General features: G+C 32.6%; 1 protein-coding gene, 1 long non-coding RNA gene and 1 pseudogene across 2 annotated transcripts; 2 read left to right on the top strand and 1 right to left on the bottom strand.

The window, feature by feature from the left end:
• The first annotated feature begins 4,545 nt into the window (after window positions 1-4,545).
• On the top strand, window positions 4,546-10,313 carry LOC114731873 (cysteine-rich receptor-like protein kinase 2; annotated as a pseudogene).
• A 6,966-nt stretch (window positions 10,314-17,279) lies between these two features.
• Window positions 17,280-19,305, top strand: LOC114731878 (intermediate cleaving peptidase 55, mitochondrial-like). Its single transcript, XM_028919118.1, has 5 exons — window positions 17,280-17,312; window positions 17,881-17,973; window positions 18,473-18,563; window positions 18,715-18,779; window positions 19,168-19,305. Exons 1-5 carry the CDS (start codon window positions 17,280-17,282, stop codon window positions 19,303-19,305), a joined length of 420 nt encoding a protein of 139 aa, XP_028774951.1.
• A 2,529-nt stretch (window positions 19,306-21,834) lies between these two features.
• On the bottom strand, window positions 21,835-23,424 carry LOC114731877 (uncharacterized). Its single transcript, XR_003738942.1, has 3 exons — window positions 23,344-23,424; window positions 22,503-22,624; window positions 21,835-21,915 (listed from the first exon to the last, which is right to left on the bottom strand). It is a non-coding gene; the product is annotated as an uncharacterized LOC114731877 (long non-coding RNA).

Raw genomic sequence — 23,424 nt, 5'->3', positions numbered from 1 at the left:
ATAATATATTTTAGTCCCTAAAGAACTATATATAACATGTTTTTTTTAAGAATTATATGTAATCAAAAAATTAATATAGTTCCAGAGGGACTAATAACAAAAGATTGATATAGTTCCAAAAGAACTAATAGCAAAATGTTGATATAGTTCATGAAGAACTAGTAACAAAATCGATATAGTTCTTGAATAACTAATGTAGTTCCCCCCATTATGTTTGTGGGCAGAAAAGAAATTGATAATGAAAAATTATGACCCACAAACATTTATATTAGAATATTTTCTTATCAAAGGGTTTTAAAGTGATAACTCAATTGGATTTAAATCTATTATTATATATGAATCAAGAAGCATTTGGATTTTCAAGTTAAAGATATGTTATTAGCTTACTATATATTATTCACTGTATTTGAAATACAGAAATAAGAAAAATATATTTATATGACTCACACTTGAGGGGAAGATTGTTGAAATACAAGTGTGAATCATGTTAGATGGAATTTGTTATTATTAATATTAATTTCATTCCTTATATCTCATGTTCCTTTTGAAAAAAAGCTCCAAAAGAGCCAGTAGCGCTCAACCTTCCATGAGTGCACAGGTTTCTACCATTTGGGTAAAAGATAAAAACTAATGCTCTAGAAAAGTTATATCATTATTTATTATCCTGAAGATAAAATCTGTAATTGATAACATATTCCTTATGGAATATTAAGGAAAAATAAATAAATAATATAACATGGTAACAAGAAGTTTACCAATAATTGAGAATAATTTTACAATAAACCATAAGTTTATGCATTCATAGTTTGGCATGACCGGTTAGATCATCCCGGATCATAATGATGCAAAATATCATAAAAAATGTGTATTGTCATTTATTAAAGAACTAGAAAATTCTTTAAAATGATATGTGATTCCAGAATTTTTATGTGTTGTTTGTTCTCAAAGAGAACATCACTAGCTATGCTCAAAATCGGATCCGTACAGATTTATAATGTATCAAATTTATATATGGGCCCATTTAAACACCATGTGGACCAAAGTAATACTCCATAAGTGAAAGATGCATCTATAAAATGGTCACAGGTGCTTATGATCAACTTGCAACCTGAAGTTTGCAAATATGTTCAGATAGTTACATTAAGTACATAAGTTCTTGATTATGAAATCAATATGATTCTTGTTGAGATTGCTAGTGACTGTTCCTCACATTGCTGATGATTATATGCTTAGTAAAAGCCTCCATAAGTAGCTAGATCAGAGTTTATGAGAACAGAATTCCCACTTGAGTGTTGGGATGATTGATTTTATATATTTTTGTACATAAATGCATCAAGCCAACAATGTATTGTGAATTCTCCCATTATATTTGGCTTTTGGTCAGGAGTCAAACATTTTTCATCTCACACTATGCAATATTTATTATTCCACCGTAATAATGGACGTAGGTGGATATTAAAAGTAAGTTGAGATCAATGTTGGATAAGAACCTCCTTATTCTTGTTTGTCTCTAAATGAAACAAAATAATGTTTCTAAAGGAGATTTATGGATTTGGGAGACCTACATTGCATATTTCCAATATGAGGGGGAGAAAATGTATAGCTGGAAAAGAGAACACATAGAATGCACTTTCACTATCAAATGTAGATCCTCAAATATAGTAGTATGAACTAAAAGTTCATAAAGTATTGCATTTGTAAAACATTACTAATGTCTGCCAGATGCAATTACTGACCCAAATGAGAATTTTTAATTCTTATATTCCAGCTAAAAATGCTCCTGTTCTTGAAGACATGCTAAAAGCATGAGATTATAATCGGTTCCAAAAGAAAAGAAAGAGGAGCAAATGATCATGATGATCATACTAAGGAGGCATGAATTGCAAAAGAGATTAAGACATAACTCTTTGACCCCTGAAGAGGTTTAAGTATCTGCAAGCAATAAAGAGATCTCGATATATTATGTCATAAAAGAAAACGGGACCGACAAAGGAATAAAATTGTCAACAATAATTTGATTGATGATATCACATGATCAAGTGAGGATCTTATATATAAATCTGTTATGAGATACAGATAGAAAAATGATTGGCAAACAGAAAAGAAAAGACGCAACATTATAATAGGAGATTTGTGTATCTCTAACCCAAACACCTGAAGTGTAAGGGGTATTTGTACAAGAAAAGAGAAAGAGAATCTTGTGGTGAATTTAAAACTTTTATGTATCTTATCAACTTGGCAGTTTGATAAAATCTCATATGCGTCTAGAAAATACAGTGACCCACTATGTAGTAAAATTATATGCGAATCCTAGAAGGATTCAAATTCTTGCATAAATATAAACGATCCAATACATGAATAGATATGGATCATAATGTATGAAAATTCTTGAAGGATTTAAGTTTCTAGAAGCATATAATTATGTTCTTAAGAACATCATTGAAGTAAGTCTCTATATGAGACATATGTGGTTAATATCAACTGAAGGAATGTTGTAAACTTATTCCAAATTGTCTGTTTATGAAAAAATTCAAAATGAGTCTGTTATCAATACTATTTATAATGATAGTATCAAAACTCCTGATGAGTTTTCAAAAACTGCAAATTACTTAAAGAAAAAGTTTGAAATAAAAGCTTTGGGAAGAATACATATGGATAAATCACATCCATTATGCGGATAAGTAATATCCATTATGTGTTTCGGTAGTTGCAAGATCTTTAGATATAGATTAAAGATCGATTTAGACCTCTAGAAGGTAATGAACAAATACTTGGTCCAGAAGTACCATGCTTTAGTGTCACTAGAGCACATATGTATCTATCTAGCCACACATAACTCAATATATCATTTGCTAGTTAGCATGATATAGTTTGTCGCTAATATAAAGACGATGGAGCGAAATTAAGAATATTTTTCATTTAAAGGATATCGTGGATATCTGAAAGTACCCACAACTAATTTTACTGGCTATGTAGATAAAGTATTTCTATTTAATTCTCATGTTAAGAGATCACAGCATGATCCATATGTAGGTAAGCTATAAAAGGACTATTCGTCTCATAATTTTTAGAAGATTATAAAATTCATATTTGACGTTTTTATCTAATTACAATATTTGGAAGGGTTGTTTGTTATATTAAACTTTGCAGGCTCCAAGATGTCAACTGATGTTGTCAAGAGGGGGAGTTGATACACGCTGTACTTTTTTTTCCTTGTCTATGGTTTTATCCCACTGGGTTTTCCTAGCAAGGTTTTTAATGAAGCAGCATTGCATAGTGTATTAATGAATGATATACTCTTTTTCTTTCGCTATGTTTTTATCCCATAGGGTTTTTCCTAGTTGAAGTTTTTTAACGAGGCACATTCATATATATTGGACATCCAAGGGGAAGTGTTATGAATATAATGATATCTTTGTGGATGTCCATATATCTCCCTTTATCTCCTATATCTCCTATAATCTCTTATTATCTCTATATCCCACAATTATCTCATATTATCATGTAATCTGTAGATTCTATCAAAGATGTAAAGCTGTGCCTATAAATAGAGGCTATGTATAATGTATTTTGTATTCTTGAATGGAATGAGAAAGACTCTCTCTTATTAATCCTTTCTTTCTTTGTATGATTCTTCTCTATTTCTTCTTTATTCATAACAAAAAGTACTTTTATTATTTGTTTTAACATCATTTTTCTAATTAAACGTACAAACTCGTTTAAATTGCTTTTTTTTTCCCCGATGAAATTAACTTGCTATGTGTTCAGCGCAGCTTAAAAACTCTGCAAATGAGCATTATATGATAGTTTTGTCTGTATAATTTCATTTGTTTCTTTCATTTAATGTGTATTTAATCCCCGTATGCAAAAAAAAAAATATATAATACTTAAAGTAAGCAAGAATATTATATGATGTCCAGTGGGTAAGTTCATGAGCACATAAAGTAAGGTCCTGTTTGGTATGATGGTAAAAATGATTTATAAGCACGTTTTATGTAACCAACAATAGAGCCTTATTCCATTAAGTAAGATCAGCTACATGGATCGTACGACGTCATTGAGCCCTACCCAAAACCAAATCTTTGGATAGATTGTTAATTGAAAGATCTATCTCAATGGATAGCATGTTTTATGTAGATCGGAATAAAATTTCTTTCATACATTTACTTCATATATTCTGTGAAGCAGATGAAAAATTACTTATAAGTGATTCTAGATGGATTCTAAGTTGACAAGTATGCTGAAAAACTCCCTTCATCATTAATTGTGCTTTTTGAACGCACTCTTATGCCAGCAACTAGAATAAACATAGAAGTTAAAAGCTTTTATTAGAGAAATGAGGTTTTTAGGATCAAAATAAAATCACTAATTAAGGGTTATATTTATTAGAGGCCAGGGGAGAAAAAATCAATGATAATTGAACATCTATATCAGAAATTTGAAGTGACTTTGAAGCATCAAGCTGGCTTATACTTTTCAAAGAGATATCCGCCTTCACTGTTCATTCTTCATTCTTTCTGTCTCTCTCTCTCTCTACACTCTGCGAGGAATAAGACTAAAACACCATGCTGCTGCTAAACCTGCAACAAAATCCCTTGTCCTTCATCTTCTTGTTGAGCTTCACAATCTGGACATGGTGGACTCTTGACGGCGTCGTTTCAGAGCCGCAGCTCAGTTATGTGAAATCAGGTTGCAGCAGCTATAATGTCAGTGACGTGGCCATCTTCAACAAGAACCTAAACGCGTCGATGCGAAGCCTGAGAGCGCAGGTCAGCAACCAGAGCAAACACTCCGCGGTGGCGCAGGCAGTGAAGGGTAACAATCCGGCGTACGGCGTTTTGCAGTGCAGAAACTACCTTTCCATCAAAGACTGCCTCACTTGCTTCGACTTCGCCGCCGTTCATATATACGACAACTGCTCCGTCTCCGCCACTGGTGCCCGGGTCATATACGAAGGTTGCTTCCTCAGGTATCCGACCAACTTTGACCTTTTTTTTTTTTTAAAAAAAAAAAGATAAACATGTTGTTTTTAATATTCTTTTATACTAACTCGTCCTAATTATAAGACATTGTTTTTAAAACAAGAGTTTCGCTGGAGTTAAAGAATGAGACCCATAATTGTATAATGTCTAAGAGAGGCAAAATTGCACTTCTTTTCTTTGTTGGATAAGGTTTTGTTTTGGCCTTTTTAATTTTATAAAATGGTTTTTTAACCTTTGTTAACAAAATATGCCGACTTTAAAAAAACATGTTCACATTGAAATTTTAAATCTTAACAAAGTATTCTCTGTAGGAAAAAACTATTTTGGAGATAATTATAGTTTCTCTTAACTTTTAATTTGGTATCTATGTATTTTTTTTCTATTAGTACCGTTAATCCTTATTCAAAAGTTAATTATACTAACAGAATAAAATACAAAGACACCAAATTAGAAATTAAGGCAAATTTTAGGCACCTACAAGATGATTTTCCTTTTTCAATAACAATAATTGGTAAAAAAAAAATCAAGATCTGAAGTTAATGATTTTTTTAAAAAATACTAATAAAATTAAGAGTTTAAGCCAAAATGTTACTCCCTCCCGCTCCTTTTAATAAGATTATCAAATTTGAATTGGCTTGGTTTTTTCGTAAGATGTAACTAAAAGGTATTTAAACATTAAATATATTTTTACCAATTTCACTCCTTAATTTTTTTTTAATTCATTCTTATCATCTTTTTCTCACTCTATATTTTTTTGGTGTTTTATTTTATTACCGGTATTTCTCTCATTTATTTGCTTCCTTATTAAATAATAACTTACTCAAAAAAAGTTTAATTTTTATGTATTTATTGCCCTAATTTATTTTAACTTGTTTTAAAATACTTAATTTAGTTAAAAAGATTGGGGTTAATATAATCTTTGGTCCTTTAACTTTACCTTCATTTTGGTTTTGGTCCCTCAAATTTCAAATTATAGGTTTTGGTTCTATAAAATGATCTAAATTTTTATTAGATTATAGAAATTAATATTTTAAATGAAAAGAAATTTGAAGAACCAAGATCTGTGATTTAAAATTTAAAGGATTAAAACTTAAATGAGATTAAACTTAAGAGATCAAAGTTTGTATTAATCCAAAAAGATTTTAAAAAAAGTTACGGGAGAAGGATTATACGAAATTACAACATGAAGATATATTTTCGGCCATTAAGATATACAAGTCATTAAATTTCTAAGGCTTTAGGCTTTGTTTGCACAAAAGAATTGTTGAAACTTGAAAGACAAACCGGAAACGCCACTAAAATTCAAAGCGAGATTCACCCCAAAAAGATGTGTGAGAATAATTTTGTTTAATTGGGTTTAACAGAATATTTGACATGTCTATTTCATTTTAATTTTAGTCCTTTAAATATTAGTCTTTATACTTTAATAAAATTTAGATCAATTTATTTCTTGAGAGATCAAAACTCACAATTTTAAAATTTAAAGGATTAAAATCAAAACATGAATAAACTTAATGTATAAAAATTATAGGGTTAATATAATCTATAATCTCTCAAGTTTATTTTTATTTTAATTTTGGTCCTTTAATTTTCAAACTATAGATTTTGGCTCTTTAAAGAATAAAATAATTTAAATTTTTATTAGATTATAAAGATCAATATTTTAAATGAAATGAAATTTAAAAAACTAAAATTTATTATTTAGAACTCGAGAGACTAGAATCCAGGGTAAATCTAAGGGAACAAAAATTATATTAAATCTTAATTATGTTAACTCCATTTATTAATCATTTTCTTTTCCAAAGACGAATGGGCCCCGATTACAGGGAGTTCTCTCCACTGCTCTCAATCCCTCTTCCCAGTCACCGTCGCATGTCTCCATTTTACCGTCACACTCGTCACAGTCCCTTGCCCAACGCCGTTTCTGCGACCGCCGCTCATCCTCCTGCCTTTTCGGCTATCTCCTTCTTGCTCTGATAGAGGATGACGGAGTGATAACCCAGGGCATGCACAACTTCGTCGATGAATTTTTCTTCTTCGTCGATGAATTTGTTCGTGGTTATGCTCTGAAATTTCCGCCCTTGCTTTAGCTCTGAAACTTTGCAGAAATTTTCTGAAATTTACCTCAAATCATGCTGAGCGACGACGACGAAATCTTGCTGTATTTTTATTGTTCCATGAGATCTTTGGTTCTGCATTTCTTGTTGTTCGGGTTTGTGACACAGAAATTTGCTACCAAGAAGCGCATGACGAGAAGCTTGAGAGTTCGGACTTTTTTGGCCGTTGCTCACCCATGGCCATGGGAGAAGACCTTAAGCCCCGATGATTTTGGGTTGATGAATCATGGAGTTAACAACTTTGTTGTTGCCGTGCTTTGTCGTCATTATGCTTAAAATCCTTGGTTGCTCTGCTTTTCTTTATAGGCTAAAGACAATCTTTTCAACTGTCCTCAGTGACACCTCTATCGATTTTCTTCGAACCCCTCCAAGCGGGTATATTAATTCTAAACACATAAAATCCTTCAACTGATTGAAAAGTGTTCCACAGTAGAGACAACTGCACAGTTTGCAACACCATAAAATGATAAAACAATCACACCACTAACATCTCAGGTAACCGATGTCCCTTAGGGCCTGTTTGGTTTGAGGGAGGGGAGGGAGGGGAGGTTTCATCCTCCCCTTGTTTGGTTTGATTAAAAAGGAGGGGAGGGCATTTTAATGATCTCTTGTTTGGTTTAAGGAGGGGAGGGGAGGGAGGGGTAGGGGAGGGGAGGGGAGGGGAGGTTTCATCCTCCCCTTGTTTGGTTTGATTAAAAAGGAGGGGAGGGGAGGGCATTTAATGATCTCTTGTTTGGTTCAAGGAGGGGAGGGGAGGGATAGTAATAATCAATTTACCATTTTACCCTTACATATTAGTTTATGTTTTTTATTGATATATTATATAAATTAATTTACATCTTAATTTAAATTATATAATTTAATAAAAATTCAGTCTTATCATGTTAATATGTGTATTAAAAAATTGGTATAGTAATTTTTTATTCTAATTAATATAATAATATATTTAAAATAATCAAATTAACAAATTTTATATGCTATAAGAAAAATGAAATTTTATTTTCTTTAGGCTATCTTTTTTTCCAGCTTTAAAATATATTTAATAAATAATATATTTATAAAAAACAATTAATTTTATAATATTATAATTTTTTATTTAAATATTTTTTATTTTTAAATAATTTTTATAATATATTTTTAATTATAATAATGTATATATTTTTTATTTTTTTACTTAGGATAATATATTTTTTATTTGAAATAAATATTATAATAATATATTTTATGGGTAGAAGTGGAATATTAAAAAGCCATAAGGGCATAATGGTCCAAAATTTTGGCTCCCCTCCAAAAACCCTCAATTTGGAGGGGAGCCAAAATGGGGGGAGGGAGGGGAGGGGAGGGGACATTTTAGCTCCCCTCCCCTCCAAAATTTTTAACCAAATGAGGAGAGGGGCTCATTTCCCCTTCCCTCCCCTCCCCTCCAACCAAACACACCCTTAATGTGGTCATAAAAGTGACATTTTTTAGAATCATAAAGATGGCACATTTTTGTGTGTTTTTTCAAGGTATGAGAGCAGTATTTTCTTCGACCAGTCCACAGATGGTGGGAACCACATTGTGTGTGGGAATCCTGTGACTAAAAACTCCACAGAACTTGCTTCAACTGTGCAACAAGTGCTAAAGAATCTGGTAGAAGCAACACCAAGAATACCTGGTTTCTTTGCAGCCCTATAACGCCAGTACCCAACAGTAATGGTTCAAATATTTATGCCTTTGCTCAATGTCTCCAGACTGTCACTCAAAGTGGCTGCCAGGATTGCTTGGAGTCTGGCTTAAGAAATTTTCAGATTTGTATTCCCAACTCAAATGCTAAGATTTTTTATGCTGGTTGCTTCATGAGATACTCCACCTCTGCATTTTTTACTGCTAATCAGACCACCGATATCAAACGCATCTTGAAACAAGGTAGAGTTCTAAACTTTAAACTCCTGAATGACTATGTGCAGTGCATGCCAAGAAACAATTGACATGAGCAAATATAATACAATTTAACTTCAAACAATTGTGACTCGTAGGAGATTCAAGCAAGAAGACCATTATTGGTGGGGTCGTTGGAGGTGCATCTTTTATTTTGATTCTTCTTGCATTATTTGCTTTGTATAGACGATCATTGTTCAAGAGAGTTCATAGAGGTAAGATAACTAGAAAAAACTTTATTCTTCAAGATTCATTGTGATGCTCTAGTTTTAACTTTTTCCTGCCAAAGGAATATGAGGGTTTTAATTTGAAAGGGATGAACCCCTAACTACTTCTAATTGTGGTTTTTCTTGCAGTTGACATTTTGGGAGCAACTGAGTTGAAAGGCCCGGTTAACTACAGGTATAAAGATCTGAAGTCTGCAACAAAAAATTTCAGTGAAGAGAATAAATTAGGAGAAGGAAGTTTTGGTGATGTATACAAGGTAAACCCCCCCAAAAAAAAAAAAAACACTCACACGCAAACAGTCATTTGTATTATTACAGTCCATATCTTTTTTCAAGAGACACTTTCGTATAGAGGCTTTTTTGTATAAAGATATATAGAAAGTACAATGTATTTCTTAGATTCCATGAAATACACAGGAAAATGTGTCTAATTCTCAATTAAAGGATGGCATTTCCCTCAAGCACAGTCTATAGTCTAGAAATATGATCTCTTCATTGAACAGGGTACTCTGAAAAATGGAGAAGTAATTGCCATAAAGAAATTGGCTCTAGAGCAATCCAAAAAGATGGATGAAGATTTTGAAAGTGAAGTGAAGCTAATAAGTAATGTTCATCATCGAAATCTTGTTCGACTTCTTGGATGTTGCAGCAAAGGCCAAGAGAGATTCCTTGTCTATGAGTACATGAAGAACAACAATGTTGGCCAGTTCTTATTTGGTATATTCAATTTAGTACTCGAAGAAATTTCCTTTGTAGTTGACAATCATCTGCTTTCTCTATTTTTATGTTTTTTTGTTCCCTTTCCCTTACTATCTAAAGTGCTGGAAATAGGTGAAGATAGAGGTTCTCTGAATTGGAAGCAACGTTATGGTATAATTTTAGGCACTGCAAGGGGTTTGGCATTTCTTCATGAGGGATTTCACTTTTGCATCATACATAGGGATATAAAGCCCAGCAACATCCTCTTGGATGATGATTTCCAGCCTAAAATTGCAGATTTTGGATTGGCAAGGCTTTTGCCAAGGGACCAATCTCATCTCAATACAAAATTTGTGGGAACAGTGTAAGTAATAACATATGTGATTATTCATATTTTCTGCACTCTATATATCATATTGGCACAAATGATTGTAACAACTCATTTGCTGATCAAACGCGACAAACTTTAGCAACTATATCTTTTCTCAAATGTTTAGTTGTTTCCACATAGCATGAAGACTTGTGTATGTTCATGACTCGCTAGAAATGTGATACAACACTTTTAAGTTGCACATGAATATTTGAAATTTGTTTTTGTCGTTGGTCGTGTAAGTTTCTGTGTCTTGTTGCGTCTTGTGTCTTACATATGGTAAGTTTTTGATCCTTTTGCTTTTGTTATCTAGGGGATACACTGCACCTGAGTATGTAATGCATGGACAATTATCTGAGAAAGTTGACACCTATTGCTATGGTGTTGTAGTCTTAGAAATTATAAGTGGGCAAAAGAGTGGTGAATTAAAGAATGATGATCAAGGCGAATTCCTTCTTCAAAGAGTAAGCGAATTCTCAAAACTGATATACCAAAGGAAAGATTTTTATTTGAAGAAATTGCAAATGCAGATTTAACTAATCAAATTATTTTCAATATAGCGTGACAAACGATTATTTTTGACTGCTCAACACCACACAATCTTTTTCCCTCTATCTTGTATGACTTTGATGCCCCTTGGCAGGCTTGGAAACTGTACGAGAGAGGTATGCACATGGAGTTTGTGGATGAAATCTTAGATCCAAATGAGTATGATGCAGAAGAAGTAAAGAAAATCATAGAGATTGGATTGCTTTGCACGCAAGCATCTCCTGCAGCAAGGCCAACAATGTTTGAAGTTGTTGATATGATCGAAAGCAAAGGTGGCTTAATAGATCACAAGCGACCCACTATGCCTGTTTATGTTGATTCTAATGTGGGGATTAGAAGAGATGGTTAGTAATAGTTCATCTCGATCAAATGCTACTGTCTCCACTTCTATTCCATCAGGAAGGCGATGCGAGTTTGAACCCCCAGAAAATAATAATAATAATATTGAAGAAGGAAAAAACTGGAGTAAGCATTCGCCTTCATTACATTACTGAAGATTTGAGTACAATGAAACATTGAAACATGAATTGTGCAATATAATCTGGGTAGTTTGTCATTGCCACGACTATGTTGTTGTATCCTCGTTCAGCAAGTCTAGTTGGGTGTCTTCATCTTTTGCTGTATAAATGTGAATTAAAATGGTTACCCATAATCAGGTCAAACAAATATACATTATCACCAGAACATAGCATAAAAGCAGAGAAGGAAAATGTCATATCTTGTCTGAAATATTGATGGAAGAATTTCATACACAGAACTGCACACAAGGGATGGTGATCAAACCCACCCAAAAAAGGGTTCCCCTGAAATATGGAAACACAGAATAAATGAGGAAGATAATTTCAGAGTTATAGAAAACATTCAAAAGAATCACCCTATTATAGGTACTTGATTACGGCAAAGTAGTTTCTGCAAAGATCTTCAGGCAGAGATGGTATACCAACTTAATTGATCATTTCGGTTTTTCAAACGGCACTAGGTTTTACTTATATTCTACTATTGCTATGCCTATAAAGGGACCATGCACTCACTCAGGTTAATTAATATAACTGCAGGAGGTTAAGAGCTACATGGATCAAATTTATGTCGCTTGCCCAAGCCATTTTTTTAACATTCATTTTCATGAGAGTACGCCTCATCTTGGGTAACCCTCTTAAAGCGGCAAAAATTTGTTTAGGAAATTTAAACATAAAAATTTAATTCTTGATGTTACTTTTAAAATAAAAATTTCAATTTTACTGCTATTAAGAACTAACATAATGTCATATAATTTAAGCTTTAAATATTATCTCTGGTTCTAAATATAAAAGCTAATTTACATTACAAATTAGTTTTTATATTTAGGACTGGAGGTAGTAATTTAATTAATCATTTAAATTATACTCCTCCGGTCCTTATTATAAGACCCAATTTGACTTTTTATTTGGTCCTAATTATAAGACCCAATCCATTTTCTCTCTTATATTTATGCATTTTTTCCAAGATAATCCTTCTAATAATGATAGTTTTAGCCAATATACTTAATTAGCAAGGATATTTTAGGAATGACAACACTTATTTATTATAAATAACCAACTTAACTTACTTCCTTAATCTCCTCAAATAAGTCAATTGGGTCTTATAATTAGGATCGGAGGAGTATCTCTTTTGAGTATGTCTCTATTGCCCCACTTTGTTGGATCAACAAAATTGGAATATGCAGAATCATTTATCGAGTCCATCCCATGCACGCCTCAGACTCATTAAGCAAACTGATCAGCATAAAAGCATCTAAATACTTTCGCATGTAATCTCAGTGTGCCTCCACAGCCAGGCTTCCCATTGTTCACCATTCCCAGAGATTTGTGGAGAAAAAAATTATCTACTAAACAAGGCTTCATAAGCTTTCTTCACATAATGTAGGCAAACTTAAGAGAGAACATGTCATACTTTTCCATCTTCCACTTAACAGTACCCTCCCCCCAGAAAGAACCACCCTCTCAGTACCTTCCATAACTTGGTCCCAATTATTTTTTACGCCCATCCATTGCCGGGAACCTAAGCCAGGTCCTATATTTGGGATCACATCCCTATCTGCATTAAACATATAGCTGTAGTCTGCATTTGTTTGCTTAGGTGCATAATCATAACAAATTTGCATTTAGAGTATGCTTGCATCATTCTAGAGTAGCGGTACTGTATTTGCATATAAATAACTAGGTCCATTTTGCAATTAGAATTCCAAAATTGCTCCCTAGGAGAATGTTTTAGGTTGCCACTATATTTTATTTATAGTTGGATCTAGAACTAATTGGTAGCGGATTTGATCGCTAGCCGCATTGAAGCAGGCTACCCAGTCGGCGACGGAGAGATAGTTTCTGCATTGAAAAAGCGTAGCAACGGGATTTCCTCCATTGCTTTGCTGTGCCGTGACGAAGTGCTTGTTCTGGACACAGATCTGCTCTCTGATGTCTCGCAGAGTTCCGTTTAGGTTTTGGTTGAAGACGGAGACATTGGAGCCCAGAGATATGTTGGAAATGAAGTACGGATTACACTCGCTGTTCAGAAGATGGGTCTGTGGATCCGAAACGACCCCGCTTAGGATCCCAAATGAGAAGAATATGAAGGTCCATGAGAGAGGAAAGAGATTAGGAGGATGAAGCATCGATCAATCTGATTGTTGGCTCTGTAAGAAGGGGAGGGGGAAGGGGAAGGAAGAAGGAGCGATGTGTGAGAGAGAGCAACGAAAAAGTAGGCACAGTGCTTGAAACTAGAGGGACCAAATAGGGAATTGGGTTATATGCTTTGTTAAAGGAATTAGAGGAATTAGTGATTAATGATGGGATTTGGATATTAATTAATAGTAATTTATTTTTTAGTTTAAACTTTTCTAAAGTGCGGCCAAAATGGACCGGGATAAATTCATGGTTAGCTATATATAATTTGAGCTGCCTTGGTTGACTTGACTGACCTAAATTTTTCATTTTTTATTTTCATTTTTTCTAATAAATCTATTATATATCCTCATTTATATACTATAAATATTAATTGTTAATATAACATATAAAATCAATGGAAACCCACATTGCTTATATATTATGAATAATGCGATTTATTTTCGTCTTATTAAGATGTGCGGAAATTGACTTCTTATATTTTTTTTATATCAAATAAAATTATTGAATTCGGTTCGTTATAAATTGTATTCTATAAAAAATAACTCCTAATTAGACCTAAGACGCATATATATATATAGTTATATTTATATATATATGTAAAAGGAGTTTGATCAAGTTATAAAAATGTTTAATTCAATTATGCTTTATAAATTTTTGGGGCATTTACTTCGTTATAAAATTAAATTCTTAATCCTTTTAAGAAAATTAAATAATGGAGTAGAAATTCTCACGAGACATCAAACCTAAAACAAGCAGTACCACTTAACACACACACATATTCATATACACACACATGTCATTTAATTTTATTTTTTCCCTCAAAGAACTAGAAATAATAAAATATGCTGGTAAAAAAAAAAAAGACATAATAAAATATTATTTGTGTTTTCTACAGAACGGAATATGACTTGGATTTTCTTTTTTTCTCAGTGGATATCCCTCTCATCTCCCATTATTATTAATAATTAATGAAATGAAAATGATCATGTCCTTCGAGATTAATTACTATGATTAAGTTTAGTAAACATTTTTGACAATATTACGCATTTGAAAGTAACTCAGATGAATAGGAAAATGATGTTTGAATTTGTGTTTTTTAACAAAAGGAAATCTTCAGTTATATATGTATAAACATATAATTTAGCCACGGCAGATGGGGATATATTTTGATTTAAAATATTTTTTGTGGATAAATAAATTGCTGAGGATTAAGTATCTATAATTTTTTATCAGAAAAGAATTAATAAGGCAAGTGAGTCAGAGGGATAATGGAGCCATTTCTCCACATTTCAATATCGTCATTTCATTTCCAAATTCTTGAAGGGTGCATAGCAGCATTAATATATGCAAAGGATGGCAAAGCAATTTAAGAAAAGCCAAGCCTTTTGATTTGTTCGCTTGTTTCTAGAGTCAAGGAGAACTTCTAATTTGCATGATGGGGTTGGAAGACTTTCAAATTTTCAACAATGACCGAAAGGGAAAAAAGAGAAGACTAGCATCATGAGTTATCGTGGAAGTCACCTTACAAGCGATAGTGTGATATAATAAGAAACAACAGCTGGGCTGACCTACTATAAAATCAGGACTTTTTAAAATAAGGTCTTAAATTTAAGTTTGAGAGAAAGATATCAATTAACAAAATATGAGAATCTCATGGTTATTTAAAATGTCTTAATTCATAAAGTCCTAAGAGATATTTTGAAAGCGTTAAGATACAAATTCGTGTGAAAATTTTCACTCAATTGGGCACCTGAAAGATTTTTATGTGCAAATTTGCCTTAAAAATTTTGAATCATAGCAATTTTGCCCGTTACCATAAAAAACTAATTGGTTATATTGACAGATAATATTGTTAACATTAAAAAAGTTATCATGATTTTAAACTTACATAGTAAATTTGCACCTTAATGCTATTTTTAAGTTAAGTTTGTATGTGAAGTGATGTAATTTTCTTGAAACTAGTGATCATCATTGTCTTAATTGTTGTTATCATTTTATAAGTTAAAATTATTACTTATTAAATTGTCACTGTCATTGGTATTTAACAATTTATTTTGTGAAATTTGTTGTTGCTAATTGCTATCTTAATTGTTCTTATTTGATAAATTAAAATTGTTTTTTATTTAACCATTATGGTCATTTAATTTTTTTTTTCATATTTCATATTTCTAATTAAGGGCATTTAAGTAATTTTTTTACAAAATTTAATCCCAGTTCGTTCTATAAAAGCTTTATTCCTGAATTGGGAATTGGGAGGTATTTTTACGTCTTTCTCCCTTTGAGTTTTATCGAGGATTAGCTCATTAGCCCATAGAAAATTAGCTAGTTGATAGCACTGAATATTTGATTAGTTTTTTTTTTTAAAAAAGAGAGAAATTCTATATATTATATGTTCTCAAAATATGATCTAATTTTGTAAAATATTTTGAATGTGGAAATTAAAAAAATTATTTTAATAAAAAAGGCGCATATATTACAAAGACTAAAAAAATATCAGTATGTTTAGTTGAAACTGTTTTATTTGATATAATATGAACAATAGTCTTGAGAATATTTTATGGATTTTAACGATTGATCACAATATCGGTCAAGTTCTTGTTTCCATAGTGAACAGCGTGAAAAGCAGAACTTCACTATCTTGTCTTCTGAATGACTTCGATGGATATTAGGGAATCATTTTGTAGCGTGCCAAATACGGAGTAGAATACACACACACACACACACACACACACACAGGAGTTTGACTCATTCTTACAACTAATTTATTCTATGCTGTTTTGGACTTATTTTGTTTCTTAATTTGACAAAAATATCATCAACATTTCAATGAGTCATGATATGTACAAATATATATACACTACCTCCAGTCCTAATTATAAGAGCTAGTTGACTAATTTGAAAAGATTAAGGAAATAAGTTAGTTATTTGTAATAAATAGATGTTTTCTTTCCTAAAATATCCTTGTTAATTAAGTTTATTGGCCAGAACTATTATTGTTAGAAGGATTACCTTAGGAAAAAATGCATAGATATGATAGACAAAGTGGACTGGGATCTTATATTTAATATCAAAATAAAAGTCAAGCAAAGTCTTACAGTAAAGACCGAACGTAGTATATGTTAAAATATATACAGTTAATGGATGTGTCAACTTGCAATATTCATATAGCGGAAGACACAATCAAAACTGAGTAGTTAGGTCTGAAATATATGGTCCACATAAACATTAATTAGGCTATATATAATATACATGTTGAAATGATTTATTGCACTTAATTAAAGCAAATAAAAAGGCTACAAATATATCAAGATTATCAAGTGTATCTCTCATTAGGGTGACATTTTGTATTGACGAAAATGGAAAGAAATGAACAAATAATTAAGGAAATCCTTTTCGTTCACTGACCATTTATTAAGTTGGTATGTTAATTGTGCTCCTTGCAAATTTTTTTCCCTAATGTTTTGTTTGTTACAGAATCAATAAAAAAAAGTGGGGCCTTTTTATTGTTGATTTGATTTTTTTAAATATTTTCTGTTTTTCAAAATTTGCAGGCTTTTGAAATTATATTAAAAATAAAATGGGCACGGATACTGTTACTTTACTATTTATTAATTGATAATTGATTTTCTTATTTAAACACAACGATTTTCCCTTACACATGATTTTTTTTTTTAATTCAAGCAAGAGAGAAAGAGTAATGGCACACAAAGATTATACTGATCCTGTCTTAAAAAATTCCTAAGAGTTTCCGTTACACAATGTGCACTACAAACAATCTTCAGTCAGCTCAGGTATAAAGAGAGTAATTAATCACTAAGTGATCAAAAGATATCCACATAAAATGCGTAAAAATATGATATACTCCCTCCAACTCTTTTTATAACATCCTTTAATTTTAACTAAGTTATGTGGTTTAAGAAAAGAGTTGAAGTTAGTTAAAAGTAATAAATATGTAAAATTTGAACATTTTTATCAAGCATGTATGTCCTTATTTAATAAGCAGCAAATAAGAGAGAGAAATATTAGTAATGAGATAAATGATAGAAGAAAATGTAGTATGAGAAAAAATTTAAGAGAAAAAATAGAATATCAATTAGGAACAAAATTGGTAAAAAATTAAGCATATTTGATGATTGCATGCAGGGATTTTTTTTTCCCCTTTGTTTATGCTGGTATATGATGTATCAAACTTCTTAGTCTTTCTTTTTGGTTCATGCCCAGTGAATTTTGAGATGAAAGCCACCCAGGCAACACATGCCTTAATTCTAAGCTAGTCTCATAAGTCATAACATCATTTGTCTGTGTCTTCTTGTTACAATTATCTTTCAGACGAATATCATGTCTTTTTGTATGTTTCAGGAAGAGCTTTATGAGTTTATATGGGAAACAAACGAGCATTGTGCAGAACTTTGCAAACCTGGTGCAAGCATTCGGCAAATACACAATCATTCGGTACCTTCATCATTGCTCCTTTTTCTTAATCATTCGCCATTATTCTTAGAAACCATGTTTTTTATTATGTTGCTGTTATTTATTGCTAATTGATGCATGGATTGAAACGAAAACTATTTTGTGATTTATTTTTCTGTGTGTGTTGATAATGTTCTTATATAAGGTAGGTGCTAATGTAAAGATTTTTTTCCTTGTATTTTGAATTAATGTGCCAAAAGAAAAGATTTTTAATTTTTATGCCATATTGGTTGAGGCAATCAACCCTATACATGATGACCGATATCTTATAAGTGTTTAACCCATCATACTATTTTGCATAATCAGCAACAGTAATATGTGTGCTCTGACAACTTTTTAGTATCTCTTTTGCTAGAACGGTATGTTTTTTACTGGCACTTTACTTTTGCTTCACTTGATCTTTCTGTTTATTCAACTAACTACTTCAGACTTGAAGCTTGTTTACCTTAATTACATTATTTGAAATGGTCTGGTTGCTTAGGTTGAAATGCTCCAGAAAGGACTCAAGGGGATTGGAATTTTGAGAGGTGTTCCAAGCAGTGCCTACCATTCACTGAACCCCACTTCTATCGGTTTCTTTATGCATACCTTGAAAAATACAGCCTGGTTAATCTCTTTGTGTACAAAGATTAGTAGAATTATTTGTTGGCTCTACAAATTTTTAGGCTAGTTTGAAAAGATAAATACAGACTGGACCTGTATGTTCATCTTTTATTCGTCTAGGTCACTACTTGGGAATGGATATGCATGATTGTTCAAGGATCAGCTATCCTCTCAAGCCTGGTGTTGTAAGTTTTCTTGCCTTAAGTTTCTCTAAACTTGACATAAACTCAACCACTGGAACTTTATATAACGTGTCCATATTCATTCCTGCCTTAGTCCTATAGAGTTGCATTGGATGCGCTAAGAGCAACAGATATCTCCAGCTAATATGTTTAAAAGTATTTGATAGTCAAGGTCCTCTAAAGCATGCTACATTTAATTGAAGGAAGTCTTAAAAAATTACACCCAGGGATATTTTTCTGGCCGAGAATGACAATTTTTTCCCTTTCCTTATATAGGAACATGGCGATCATGCAAGAGTTTTATTGTTTACATGCTATAGCCGTGCTGATTGACATCGTTCATTCACATATTAGTTAACAATTTGTTCTTTTTCATTTATTTATTTTGCAGGTCATAACTATTGAACCAGGATTACACATTCCATTTCATTTTGATGGTGCAGAGAGGAACCTACTGAACTCAGAGAATTTGCTCAAACTTCAAATTAAATTGTCACGTATTGGTACAGTCCTGTACCTACTCCTCTAGTGAAATTATTTTTTGTATATCTGTCTACACAAGACATGCACATTCATGCATGGGAGGGTGGCATTGAAGCTTTAAGAGTTTCTCCCCTTTTGAAATGCTTTTGGTATATGTGTCTTGTTAATTGGTGTTGTCCTGTGCTTACTCCTCTTATGACCAGATTTAAAAATTTATCCTGTCAATCTTCTTACTTATTTGGAATCTGGGCATGCACCAAGAGGCCAAAATCAATCAATTGGAGTTAACTATAGTTTCTTAGCATGTTCATTGTCTTGATTCTTTGGAGTTTTACTGATTTACTGTGTTCATAAATTCTTCCCCATGCAAGAAATGTGCTGCTTCATCTGGATCTTGGATTTGGCACCTGAGGATCGATAATCTTCTGTCTCGAGTTAATCTGTTTCAGCTGTACTCTTGGGCTACTATGAATATATGATACGTCTTTTGGTTCTTACTTCCACTATTCTGCTTGTTTTATCTTGTGGCCACTGGCTTGATAACATCATAGTTAGCTTTTAAGCCACATGATTTATAAGCATAAACTCCTTTAAGAAATTTTATCCAATCTTGGCATCAAGTGTTCTTTTTTCGCTTGCCAATGTTTGAACAATGAATTGAGGACGAGTTTCTCATCAAGGAAACAGGTTATGAGGTAATCTCTTTACATGAATTCTTTATTTTGAAAAATATCAGATTTATGACAGCTAGAGGAGATTTGACTCCAGTTATTTTGAGAGTTAGAACAATGTACTGGGATTGCTTTGTCTTTCACAATAAATGGAAGTCAAATCTTCTGACTAACTGTTAAATAAACACGATATATACTAAATTTAGCATTTATTATGTTTTTCTGTACTATCTGTATTGTAGGCTGCCACATATTCATAATGCCTACAGCCCAAGCAAGTGTTCTAAGTAATAATCTTGATATGCATTCTAAATTTTCTTTTATGCAAACGGTCTTGTCACCTAGTGACATAAAAGCTCCTCTATAAATGGTAGATCAAGGGTTTGATCCTGCTTGCAGTCTCAGGCTATTAGTACCTACCTCTTTAATTTTGTTTTTAAAGAAATCTGTTTTATGAGAATAGAATGAGAGTAAAGAATGTTAATATCAAAATACTTTATGCATCTTATAAATCTCTAATGAATTATGGCTTATCAAGAGTATCATATACTCTTTGGTTTGCGTGCTATCTCTCATATGAACAGTAACTGATACTGAAGCTATACCACTCTGGTCCTTACCACATCAATTTCTAAGGAAATCAAGCCCATGGAATCCCTGCTAAATAACTGCCATGGAATGGGAATGGATAGCCACGGCACAATGGGAGCTCCACCACAGAGTTAAATAAGTATTGTACAAGGAAACAAGACAGGAATCCTTGAAGAAAGGGAAACCCCAGGCACGTACTGACATTTGAAGCCCAAGGACAAACCATTCTGTAACCATCTATGCTTTTTTTTTTTTTAAAATTAAAAGGACAGGCACTAACAACTTGAGATTATAATAGAATTGAACCGATGACCTCTCAGTTACAATCTATAGAAAAGCATCAATGCTATTATACTACAAAGCGTTTGGCCTTAAATTAAGTTGAAGCCTACCTTTTTCTTTTGAGTGGAATGGTGTTTTCACTTTTGAAAGCATTGCATTGATTATGGCCCCCATACTCAGCAGGTCTACGACCTTAAGCACCCAAGGAAAAAAAAAAAACCAAAAAGAAAGTGGGAGGATGGTAAGTTCCATTAATTGTTACTTTCGGTGGTCGTTAATCCTATATATAAGTTATAACTTTTGAAATAGGATTAGATCTTTCTATAAGTTGCATTTCGTACCTATCTGAAAATTAAATTTATCTTCTTCTTTTTTCATTTTTTTCTTCCATGTTTGTATTAATTTCATTTTTACTATTGTCATAATCATATTCTCATCATACTTTCATAATTCAACCACAAGTTAATATCAGATCTGATCAATTATTGAACAATTAGGAAGGGATGCACATGACTGCAAAATTAAAGAGCATTCGTTGATCAGATTATATCTAATAGAAAGGATTTATTCCTCATGACGTAACAAACCAAAGTTTAAAAGTGCTCACATTTTAAGGATTGATAGTGTTTCAAATAGACTTAGTAGAATAAGAAGATACATGTGCTTGACACCAAAAAAAAAAAAAAAAAAAGAGCAAATAAAGAGCATCGTTGAGTTTTACAATAGCTATCATCGAATAAATGAAGCATTGCTGAATCTTTCAATTCATCAGTCTCATACTTACCAAAAACAAGTCATACGATTAGAAAAATGCAGTAAATGTACCAGAATGACCAGCCACACCGACGGTCAATTAGGACAAGTCTCTTGTGTTTCAATGGTGAAATACCAAAAATTATCCAGATGTTCTGAATGGGATGAAGTTGGGTATTATCAGAAGCAATAGACTTGTTCTTTCCATGCGAAATCCAGCATTCACATATTGGCGCATCTAGAACTTCAGGTGTGATAAAGAAAAGCTATTAAGAAACCGATCACGATTTGATTAGTTCAGCTCGAGGCCTCCATAATCCCAGCCTGTACTTGTGTGCATATTTCAATATTAACTTCCTCTGCAAAGCAAAAACTATAGGTTACAAAGAGTTCGCATGTAGGCCCCACGCATTTTAATGTCTTATGGTCCAAAACGAATATCAATTAAAGGAGTCTTGAAACAAGATAGTGGAAACATCACAAAACCTTTATTTCTGCCAAAGATAAAATGGTCATACCCCTGCAGCCTTTTTAACAAGCCAGTGAGTTATCGTTCTTCAGCTAGGTCCGAATAATCTAATAGAAAAAAGCCACCAAGAAAATCTAATCTCCCATAAAAGGGCTGAATAATAGCTCACATAGATTCCCTAATAATCAGTCCAGTACGTATATATTACAATGAAATCAAAATAACTGAGCATACTAACCCCTAGGAAATTGACACCACATCCTCATAGAAATTGACGACGCATAATAAACTCGCTCAGATCATTGACAACACATTAGACAACATATGACAGCATGGCAGGGAAGTTACTCTTCATAGCATAACCATCCCTATACCCTCCACATTTTCTCTTCTTTCTACTGTATATAAGTCGTGGTATTCTATCAGCAACAGAGTCAATCAAGGGGTGGAATGCTATGTAGTACGTTAAGGAAGCACCTTTTACCCATATAACCACAAAGATCTGCTATTACTAAGCGCTAGCCACAAACAATTGCTTGAAAACTCAAGTCAGTTCAACTTTCATACAAGGGAGCCATCAGGAACCTGCTTCCAATCAGCTGTAAGAAGACGACGTGCAACATCAGAACGCAATATAACACACGCACTAGTGAGATTTACAATTATTTTTAGCAGCGGAACAAAATAAGACGGTTGACATCTATCATCCATTTCAATAAAGGTGAATTCAGATTCCAGCTGCTTATTCTTCTAGAATCCAATAAAGTTCTGTACATGAAGCATAGCTATAGGACATAATCATACTGTCAAATTATACCAGCAAGATGCCAGGAAATAATGCTGCACTATTGGCATACTTTCTGGCGAAAATTGGGTAAGCATCCATTCTGAGCCAAAAAATAAAAAGGTAAAAACACGAAGCTAACAGATTCTAAGACAAATTCCAAATAAAAAGGACCTGAGCATAACAGATCTGGTTCATAAAGTGGCATTTGGTGGGAAAACAAAAATATTAAAATTTGAATAATGACACCAGCCAAAGAAAAGAAGGATTTAACGAACAGAAACAAAGTGTATGATAAATCCATAAATTTGTACAAAAAAATAGAGACAATAATGAAAGTTCAGCAACAAACGTGTTAAGAGAAATTACCAAGAATTTAAAAATTTAAGAAATATCTTGAAGACACAAGATATTGGTCATTGACATGACATATATGCATGAATATTAAGGCATATGCATAGGTGCTTTTACAAATGATAATATGTTCTTGTATCTGCATGGAGAGAAAGCAAGCAGAGATGTGATTGGGATTACATGTTTGCAAGGAAAGCCCAGCTTCTTGAGCTTGAGGGTACGACAGACGAGAAGCTTCTGGAAGTCACCAATTTCTGTTTC

Source organism: Neltuma alba, unplaced genomic scaffold (assembly GCF_004799145.2).
Source record: "Neltuma alba isolate B1F8T4 unplaced genomic scaffold, ASM479914v2 tig00012857_pilon, whole genome shotgun sequence".
In the NCBI taxonomy this organism is placed as follows: domain Eukaryota; kingdom Viridiplantae; phylum Streptophyta; class Magnoliopsida; order Fabales; family Fabaceae; genus Neltuma; species Neltuma alba.
Note: the sequence above shows the minus strand (reverse complement) of the source record. Positions and strands in the feature narration are given on the sequence as shown.

Bases quoted from the DNA above. Each gene is read 5' to 3' on its own strand.
- LOC114731878 (XM_028919118.1), top strand. From the start codon at position 17,280: ATGTGCACTACAAACAATCTTCAGTCAGCTCAG. The intron at 17,974-18,472 runs GTACCTTCATCA...CTGGTTGCTTAG, and splicing joins GGCAAATACACAATCATTCG to GTTGAAATGCTCCAGAAAGG. The intron at 18,780-19,167 runs GTAAGTTTTCTT...TTTATTTTGCAG, and splicing joins ATCCTCTCAAGCCTGGTGTT to GTCATAACTATTGAACCAGG.